Here is a 10,913-nt window from a genome sequence, read left to right as displayed (position 1 = left end):
ATTTCCTTCATTATCAGAAATCTTTCCTACTTGTCATTAAATTCTTTGACCTTATCTCTAAAATTAAACTTTTTACACCTTTTGGTCAAACCCAAAAACAATATTAAAAAAAAAAGACGATTTAAGCATAAAACTCAGAATAAAAATGTCAGATAAATATGAATACAACAAAATAAAGTCATAAAATAGCTATATGATTCGTTCTTATCAGTAGTTAATCTAGTTGTATTCATCTTCAGATCTACGACCCTGAGATTTACAAAAGATTTTGCAGAGTCTTGGATAACATCGAGGTCGATCTTTTCTAAAGTTGTCATCATATTATTTCTTCTCTGAGACATTTTTAATTAAATTGATCATTTTTTTCGTCAGTTAAAGGTTTTGATATTATTTTAGTCATCCTTCTTTGGTATAATAAGGGTTCAGTAACAAAAGATGGTGGTAACCTTCGTATCGAAGTCCTTTTACTAGAATTTATTTGTTGTTCTAGAGTTTGAATTCTTTAGTGTTACAAGAATTTTTTCTTGTCATTCAAGGATTTTTTCTACTTTTTGTGGTACATAATATAGCCTATTGTCATAAATATGTACTGTATTTTGGATTTCTCTAAGATTTTCAGAGAGTTTTGAGAAATCCGGTTCTATATCCAAGAATTTATTAGACTGAATCATATAGATTTTCTTGTTTCAAAAATTCCAAAATATTGTAATAAATCCTTCAAATAATTAATCTCGAACATGTGTTCGGATCCATATTATTTGAGAAAATTCTCCTCCTCAAACATTTAATTACACAACAATAATAATTTTGTATATTTGAAATAATGTTACTTAAACTCTGATATTATTTCTGACCCAGTAAATAATCTATCAATAAAATCAATAAATATAAGAGTATTTTAGTCATTTTTAGCATTTTGGGAAATTTGAACAAAAATTTTTAGATGTAAAGAGTTAAAATAACATTTATATTTTGATCTGAAGATTTATCTCCAATTTACCTAAGATCATATTGTTAAAAACAAAATTTTGACTATATGAAAACATAGCATTTGCAAAGACAAATATTTTTCTTGTATCTCGAGTTCAACCATTTGGGGGGTTACATATTTGTAAACCTATTATAAAATGACCTTTACATATTAAATTGCTCAAAGCTTGTAAAAGACATTAAAATATATTATTCATATTTCGATTCGAGAATAGAATGCATAAGGGTATTTTACATATTTCACAATTAATATATCTAACTTGAGCTTTAAATTTTTTTTCAAAATTCCTACAAAGTTGATACATCCAGGATACCAGAAAAGCTGCCAAAACACCACATAATGCCTCGTGCCTATACACATCCATGAAGTTTTTCTTTGCCTTATTTCAATTTAACAATTAAATCAAACGTGGCCAACACTAGATCGACGGAAAACCATTGTTTTTGCACACATAGAAATCATTCCGTAAAAGCCACAACAGAACAATCCCTGTTGTTCATTCATAAAGCTTAAGACCCGAATCGACCAGGTTTTTTCTTTGAGCAAATGGTGATTGATTCCCAATTTCCAACAAAACCGGCGACTGATCTACGTAAATCCAAAGTTGATAAATGTTAAGGGCAGGTGGTTCTTAGTCACCTACTCACGGATGGGTGGGGAATGGGGTAAGTCAGAGGACCTACAGGGGCACCCGGAACGACTCCATATGCAATATGTGACGGTGGAAGATTTACAGGAGTCCCAACTGCAGAAACCAGGGATCCTCCGATTGGTTGTCCTATAGTCGGAGCCCCATACATAGCAACTCCAGAGTTTTGAGGGGGTTGTTTGTTCGATTTGCCTGATGAACCACCTCCAACAGCAGAACCATTGGCTTGACCGGTGATTGGACCTTGGGGTACAGACGCGTCTCCATTGTTGACGCTAGTGATGTCGTGAATGCTGGAACGCCTCCTGTCTTTGTTCATAGAGTTCAAACGAATAAAATACTTCTGAGCATGGCTGGCCACTTGAGTTGGTGTCCTTGTCACCACAAAATTCCGGGAAATGCTTCGCCAATCACCTTTTCCAAATTTGTCCAAACCAAGAAGAAACAGTCTGTTTTACCACAAAGACAAACAAAAACAAAAAAGCAGTTTAATGACAAGCAACGTGCAAATAGAGAAGACTATAAGCAATATGAAAGTATAACATCAAGAAATAGACAATCAATTCCATATGATTTAAACAACAACAATATCTGTGCTTCCTAGATAAAATGAAATACTACAAAAGCAACTTAATATCTCAAGGACATCGATCTTCACCTTTTGGTCATCCAAAACTTTCTGAAATTGAGCTGTGAAAATGGAGAAGTGACAAAGAAGAGCATTCCAACTTAACCGCAGAATAAAATGGTTTTAATCACCAGCACTGGAAATTTCAAGGTACTGTCTGTATTGATTTCCTTTTAGGTCTCCATAATAAAAGAAAGTTTATTTATGATATCCATTAGAAAAACTGTGCCTCCTAAGGTAATCAATGATGAAGCACCAAATAAGTAAAAAGTATTTCACCCTTCTTTATCATCACAACTTTGTAGAAAGTATTTCACCAAATAAGCTGAAAATTGGTACAAAAATGACTAGAAAAAAGCAGTTTAACATATCGAAATAATGATTTATGTATTTTCTTTACACATGTATGCACTCAAAAGAGTCAAACCATGAATAAAAAGAGTTACAAACTCAGTTGAATCACGAAAACAGAATATGCAAAAAATTTCTTAAGCAACAATGTTGTCTTCAATAACTCATTTGCTATGTATTTTTTTAGTAGAGTTTTATCTCGTTGGTCAACACAAATTAGTTCTCCATTCTCAAATTATAAATGTGAAAGACCAAGAAGTGCTTCGGCAACATGAAAAATTCCTAAAGGATTTTGTAAGACATAAGCAACAAATAAAACAACACTCTGGGAGTGAGAACTCAAATCGCTCTCCAGTAATCTGCAGTCAGCTTTGAGGATTCATTTTTCCATTCCATCAATCATTATCTGAAAAGCACATTTGGAGTTCACAGGTGTTCATCGACTCGACAGCTTAGGATCCAAAACACCAAGTAGTTCAAACAGACCAGTAAATGACTCGTATACAATTTGCATATTTTAAAGATATATTGCAAGTGAAGTACCAAGAGAAAAGGAAAACCAAGTTCGTTCTGCCTATTTCGTCACCATTCTAATGTATGAACAATCTTGAAATTTAGCTAGAGTTTTCCATGGAAGATGTTGGAGGTGTAAGAAATTTTATTCTTAGGGAAGAACGAAAGAAGAGACACAAAAGAGGGGGAAGGCAAGAGGGAACGACTAGGGTCAAAACCTAGACTTCATTTGGAAACGGCAGATGGTATAAGTGGGAACAATAAACTACTCAAGTAGCATTGTTGCATGAAGTTCCAATTACTTTCTTTTTTCTCCACTTACAGATAAGATTCCTTGAATGTCTAAATGACGACAAAAAGGATAACTATACATAATAACAGATTCTTATCCACTCCCCAGTTATTAGAACTGCAAGAAGCACTAAGTACTAAGGAGCATCGGAATAGAATGCATGTGCTTAACTAAAGTGAAGCATTTAGAAGAATGATATTCTAGAATCTATATATTACAAGAGAGTTTAATCACATACAATTCAGTATGTACTTTTACAAACTATAGAACAATAATAATAATAATGAATGAAAACTAATCACCATTATCCTACATTTCATTTTGGATTTACCATTCCAAAGGGTAACTTGAGCTGTAAAGTCGCACAAGGTTGGGACTTCATAGTTGTGGTCCTAACTTCATCAAAGCTTGCTTTAACTTGTTACAAGGTGCAAGGATTAAGCCTACCTAAGCTTGCAGCATAGGTGAATAATTTGTGGGCATTTAACAACTATGATTCAGTCACTTTCTTGCTACACGACCAGTACCAGAATGGAAACCGTGGAAGACATGTTTTAACTCCCACAGAGATAATTACAACAACAGATTTGACAAGGTTGTTTTGGGCTTAGTAGAGTAAGGTGTTGAAATAAGGAAGATGCACACAAAAGAGGGACAAACAATTAACCAATTAATAGCTTTTATTAACCAGATGCATCTCTCTTCAGTATAATGCTTGAGACAAACGAGTTCTTTAAAAGTTAAAAATGAATATCCACGCCAATGATACTTGAACATGGGACCTGAATCCTACGAAACCAATAAGTTCATCACTGGCCAATAGGTTGACTAGTTGAGACAAATCAGTGATATTAACAAGGTTTCATCAATCTGTCCCCCCGTTTTACTTTGTTTAGCTAACTTATAAACCATGCCTTCTATTTTCTCCATTTTTTAATCGACAACTAAAAAATTCTAGGCTCCAGGCTATCGTTTCGCAACAAATATTTGACAGCTCAGCCATTGAGACAATTTTTTTAGCAATTCAAGCAATCAGCATTAAATACTACCAATAAAAAATCTTCTCTGATGTAACTACATATTAATTACTTATTCACCCGCAAATCCTGCCAAATGTTAACTGAATAAATATTGTCGAGGTACGAATTTCAATAATTTTTCCCCATAAACAAATCTACCTTTCGTGGTTTGGCAAAAATCGAAAGCTGCATTTAGTTGGAAATTCAAGGGAGATGTGAACAGGAAGCTGGAAGTAATGGTAGCTCTTATGTTCGATATAACCACAACACTTATTTGATCAAGGATCTGTAGGGTATAGTTCGGTCCAGAGTTTATGAGCAAGTGACAAGTTTTATAGAACTGCAAGCAGAACATTTAGAACTAGTGACATTACGACTTAACCCCAATGCAGGCTGCGAGCTGCTAAGAGTCAATGAGCTAACTCTAAACGCGGTGATGATTCAATGCGAAAGTCATTCATAAAGGTAAGGTTATGAGAGAAAGCATAACAAAGTTTTATAGAAGACATCATCAAGTCTTTGACATAATGTTGAAGGACGACCCCCGAATGAGGTGAAACTGTAGGACATATATAAGATCAAAAAGGATGTACATTTCCATCAACATAAATCAAAGTTTCTCATTCTTAATTAAAAACTAACACAAAAAGAACTTTTTGATCCAACTTGAAATTAGACGTAGATTTTTTACTGAATCTTAATATAAAATTCTGGAAAATCATAGACCCAATAAAGACTTCAATTTTTTAGTCCAATAAAAAAATGAAAGAAATGCCAGAAAAAGCTCTGAAGAGGCCAAGATTCGCATGGAAGGATATAATCCAGCTAAACACCATCTTCCTAATTTAAGATCTACTAAGATTATTACAGAAACTCTTTAAAACAGTAAAAAAACTGCAGTTTTTCACAAGGATTTTTTGCTTATATATAATATCATCAAAAACTATCAAGGACCCACTAATCAGAAATTGCAGTCATCAGAATAATATATATTCAGCAATATTAATTCGAATAGTAGTTCTAGATTTAAACAATAATATATAATTGAAAAATAATTCACCTATGTTCATCCTCTGTCCAAGCAATTCCCTTGCGTCGCTCCTGATCTGACCTTGAAGACTTACTTCCATGATTGGGGTCACTGTTCGATAGCCCCAAGTAGCCACTTTTCTTACCAATTCCTTCATCACCACCATGGCTGCTCGAACCATCGGAGGAAGAGTTATAACAAGGCACCTGTATGAAGCCAGACTCAATCCGATTAACATCATCCACCAGAAGTTCATAGTGATATTTAACCTCTTCCAGTGATTTTCCGGTTACATCAGCTGCAATTTTCTCCCATCTATCAGACAAATCTTCAGGGTACGTTGCTAATGCTCTCTCAAATTGCACATCCTGCTCCCTGTTCCATGAAGAGCTACTTGATTCACTTGCCAGCATCTAGACTTCTTGTTCAATATAATCTCAAGAAATTTCTTCTTAGTACTTGAAAATCAAAGCATAAAAATATCTCCTCTTGAATCTTGAAATTTGGGATCTATAAAACAAGAGCTGTGTGGATGGATTAAGAATCAGTAAGCAAGGAGATTGTGAAGAATTCCATGGTGATTTTTAAATCATAATTCAAGCACTGAACTCTTCTGAACAGATGGCCCTATAGTTGAGTAAAAAGGCCCAAAATCTGCTTGGAGCATGAGAAATATATGAAAACCATAAAACCAAAGATTTAGAGGAATACAAAAAAAATAAATACTGCAATAAATGTCACTGAGAGAAACAGAATAGATGGTTAAAAAATAGATTACTTTAATTGGTGACGATGAATTCAACACGGCAGTAATTATGGTTGTGTGAGAATTTAGATGTGAAAAAGACCACCATTACATGTAATATTTAAACCCATTAAAAAAAAAAAAGACATCCCCAGAAGTCTAAAATGGATAAAAACAGGATTCAAATTGCCATCATTCATCCCCACAGTGTCCAATAGCCAAAACTCGCTTTGAAAGCTCCAGTTTTCACAGCACGGGCCCACAAGAAAGATGAATTACGCTTAACTTTTACAGTCAAATACTATCACATCATTAGTTATCTTCTGCACAGTCCCCACACAGTTAAAACTACGAAGTTCATCGACCTGACGCTAATTGAAACTATGAGGAGGGGGGACTACGATTTTCCTTTTAAGGAACTAAAAAGGTATGCTCGTAATACTGTGAGTAAAATCATAAAGTGGAAACTTTCCACTACCGTACCAAGAAAATGAAGTGAAGAAAAGCAAAACCCACACTCAAATAAATCATCATATAGATTCAAGAAACATATGACTTCGAAGAAACAACAAGAAACGAAATTCATGGCTACCCATTTCGTTATTTACGAAATCGCAATGGAGTAAACCCACTTCCGACACTAATTTTCCAACACCCAGAAAACGACATCAAGAAAAATACGTGCAAAAGTTTAATGGGAACGCTGATATGAAAGAATTACTACCCTTAAACAGTTTACCAGCTCTCTTTTAACGGGAAATGCGCGGCGAAAATCAAGTAATCAGTATTAGTCTTTTAATGCAGTAGAACTGCCCAGAAAGCTAACCTTAGTGAACTACCTCCAGTTCCCAGGTTTTTCAATTTCAAGATAATAAAAAAAAAGAAGTAATATCTTCACATATATAATTCCCTCAACTTTGGAAATCCCAAGTTCGTTATTTCCGGATAATAATCTTTATAAAAAAATATTTATCTCCACAAAATCTGTATAAAATTATTAAATCTTTCTTGCTTTGATTACATATATACACATATATATTTGATTTGTTTTGATATTTTGACTACATTTATCTTAAACACTCATCTATTAAATATGATAAATCATACCAATAAATAAATATGACATAAATAATACATAAATAAACACGATAAATAAACAAAATATCAAAATTTTTTATATTTGATTTAATCGACATTTAATTTCGTGTGTGGCTTACAAAATTCGACTGTGTGTCAGCTTATGTATCAAGTATTGAAATGTTTTTATAATATAATATAAAATATATATGTATGTATAGGTATATTTTGTATTTTTTAATGAAAATATAAATATCTATCCACACTGCTCAATTTATATGCCCCTATTTCTAGGTACGGTCGCCATTCTCATTTTTCATTTATTAAATACTACTAATTATGATTTATGCATTTTTCAATCTAATTGTAGATGTATCAATCTAACTAATCATTATAAAATTTAAATTATTAATTATGATCGAAAAAAATATTCTCTATCCGAGAGAAAGGAATATTTTTTTTATAAATTTAAAATTTTAAGGAAGTGATAATATTGGATATTGTAGTTAGAGATGAATAATGAATTTATAAAATAATTTTTAATTAGAAAAATTAAGAGATGTTTTTCGACAAAAACTTATATGAGACGCTCTCACGGGTCGTATTTTGTGAGACAGATATCTTATTTGGGTCATCAATGAAAAAGTATTACGTTTTATGCTAAGAGTATTACTTTTTATTGTGAATATCGGTAGTGTTGACCCGTCTCACAGATAAAGATTCGTGAGACCGTCTCACAAGAGACCTACTCATGCTTTTGTCCAGAGACATATAACGATAATCGATTAGTTTATGTTATAAACTTGATATTTGATATTTTTTGTATGAGTAGGGCTCTTGTGAGACGTCTCACGAATCTTTATCTGTGAGACGAGTCAACCCTACTGATATTCACAATAAAAAAGTAATACTCTTAACATAAAAAATAATATTTTTTCATGGATGACCCAAATAAGATATCTGTCTCACAAAATACGACTCGTGAGACCGTCTCACACAAGTTTTTGTCTTTTTGTTATTTTTAAATAAACATTTTTTTATAATTTTTTATTGTGAATTATATAAAAAATTAATAATATAAATAGATAAAGATAAATTAATGTTCTTTATAAATTTAAAATATTTTTGAAAGTGGATGAGTATGTTAGATATAGATAAGTTAAAAAAGTACTAAAATATTTTTTTATTAAATAAAAAAAAAGATATTTAAATAGTCAAATTTAAAGGTAAAATTAAGTGTTCTAAAAAACCCGCTTAGGCACGTTTAAGTTTGAAGCTCGACAAAAACGCCCCGCTTCGGAGAAAAGCGGAAAAAACGGTCAAACTGTAGTTTGACCGAATTAAGCGTAATTAAGATGTTTAATTAAACGTACTTAAGCACAATTAATCGCATCTGTTAATTTTTAACTTTTTTATTTAGAAGGTATGTCTTTTTATTTTAAAATAATAAAATAGGTTTATAATCTAGATGTTTATTTTTATATTTTAATTATGATTAAGCGTGTCTGACAATGATTTGACAAATATTTAGTATTTTTTAATGTGGTCTAGTTATAAAAACAAATAAAGATTGTAATTTTGATATTTTTATGTTTTTATAAATATGAGAATTAATGCATCAGACTTAAATTTATCGTATTTATGTATTATTTTATCTATTTATTGGTTTGAGATAATTACAATTACACTAAAGATAAAAAAACGCTTTTTCACGCTTAAATCCGTGCTAATCTCGCTTAAGCTTGAAAAGCTTGGAGTTCGACATCCGCGCTTCGGGGCGCTTAACGCTTTTTAGAATCTTGGTAAAATTACATACACTAGAGCTAATCCGTGAGGACTTAAAGGAGTATTATTGAAATTAAGAAAAAATATTCACTTGCGTTATTTAAAGAAATATTGCATCGTAAATTAATTTATGATATTAATTAAGAATAAGAACATCCTTAATTTATAGTGTTTTCGTGAATTTTTTTAGCTTCTCACAAAATATCCCAATTAACTTTAGTTTTAGTGTCGTTTCTTTAGATTTATAAAGTTCATTTTAAATCATTTCCATTTTACTTTTTATTAAAAAATTAAAAATATACTTTGAAATTAATTAATACATATATGACAGGATTGATTAGGGGGATCTTCGTTGAGCTACGATAGCTCGGTTCTTGAAATATTGAACACCGATAAATTAAATCGAGTTTGTTTTTTAAACCAAGCGGAAGACACTTAAAATAATTGTTCGTAGAAACCGATTAAACATTTTGTAAAGCATTTAAAAATATATGCAAGTTGAACGAGCAAAAATATTTTGGTTGAAACATTTTATCAAACATTTTGTTTGCAATATTTTGGTATTTGAAGAACACATAAAATGCTTCAACGATGCATATTTAAAAACAGTGGAAATGATAAGTAAATGCAATAAATAAATAGACACAAATTTGTTTATGGATGTTCGGAGATTAACAACTCCTACATCACCCCTTCTTCCCCTTGGGGAGGATCCACTGGAAGACTTTGATTTATACAATATTTTGTACAAATCCATTTCAACTTAGTACTTATCTCTTGCTTAATTGAAACTCCTAGCACACTCTCGATTGTAGGCCGCAACCTCACAATCCGCATAATGTTTAAAGTCTCTTAAAGTGTACATCTCAAATGTATATGAGTGAGTGATTTTTGTGTGAAGACTCACTCAACTAAACTTTGAAGTTCAACTCTCTTGTATATGAGTGAGTGATTGTGTGTGAGAAATTTATCCTTTAAAGTGTACATCTCAAATGTATCCTCCCACAAAGGTGTGTGCTCTCAACTAGCAGATTTCTTCATTCTAACTTCCCATGCTTTGAATGTAGAGCCCAAATTCAGTACACGTAAAAACCCATGCATTTATTTAATTGTTAAATCATTATTTAATTTTAAAATGAGTTTAGCGATGCATGACTTATGAAATTGCATTATTTCAAATTATTATGTTTATGTGATGCACGTTAAAAGTTTTTCTCGAGTTTCATATTTCAGGTGATTATTCGATACGGGATCGAGGAAAAGAGACCGACGACGATTCTGGCAATTTTAAAACACGATATTTTTTTTTAAGTTAAGAAAAGGGGTATTTTAAATGAGTTACTTAGTTTTAACATTTTAAAAGCCTAATCTATTTATTTAATAATTTTAGGATTTTAAAACTTTTAAAGTTTAGCAATTGTACATTTTATTTTAAATTAGGGGACTAGGTTTAGTAGTGATAATTAATATTTTAATTAGCATTTTGAATTAATAATTTTAATGGTATAATTAAACCATTTAATTCTCTAATTAAACCTCGAACTCACACACACACCCCTACACACACACTTACACGTTAATCACACAAAACACACACACACACACACAATTCCTTACACTCTATTTCAGATTTTGAGAGAAAAATATTAGGGTTCTTAGTGCAAGAGTGCAGCCGCCCCTCTCTGAATATTTCCAACGATTTCCATTGATTTTTCTTCAAGAAAAATAGTGTCATGTTCGTCCCGGATCAAGCCTCGCACCGTTTCCGCTTCGGTATCGCCGTATCGTGAGTTTTAAACATCAAAAGACATGTATATTCTGTTTTTTTTGCGT

The 10,913-nt window shown here is 32.0% G+C and overlaps 1 protein-coding gene across 1 annotated transcript; it reads right to left on the bottom strand.

The window, feature by feature from the left end:
- Positions 1-1,219: 1,219 nt before the first annotated feature.
- Positions 1,220-6,333, bottom strand: LOC140986277 (transcription factor SRM1-like). The gene is made up of 2 exons (XM_073454407.1): positions 5,504-6,333; positions 1,220-2,089 (listed from the first exon to the last, which is right to left on the bottom strand). The coding sequence occupies exons 1-2, from the start codon at positions 5,884-5,886 to the stop codon at positions 1,627-1,629; spliced, it is 846 nt and encodes a 281-aa protein (XP_073310508.1). The 5' UTR covers positions 5,887-6,333; the 3' UTR covers positions 1,220-1,626.
- Between the last annotated feature and the right edge of the window lie 4,580 nt (positions 6,334-10,913).

This window comes from Primulina huaijiensis, chromosome 10 (assembly GCF_012295235.1).
Source record: "Primulina huaijiensis isolate GDHJ02 chromosome 10, ASM1229523v2, whole genome shotgun sequence".
Classification (NCBI taxonomy): Eukaryota; Viridiplantae; Streptophyta; class Magnoliopsida; order Lamiales; family Gesneriaceae; genus Primulina; species Primulina huaijiensis.
Note: the sequence above shows the minus strand (reverse complement) of the source record. Positions and strands in the feature narration are given on the sequence as shown.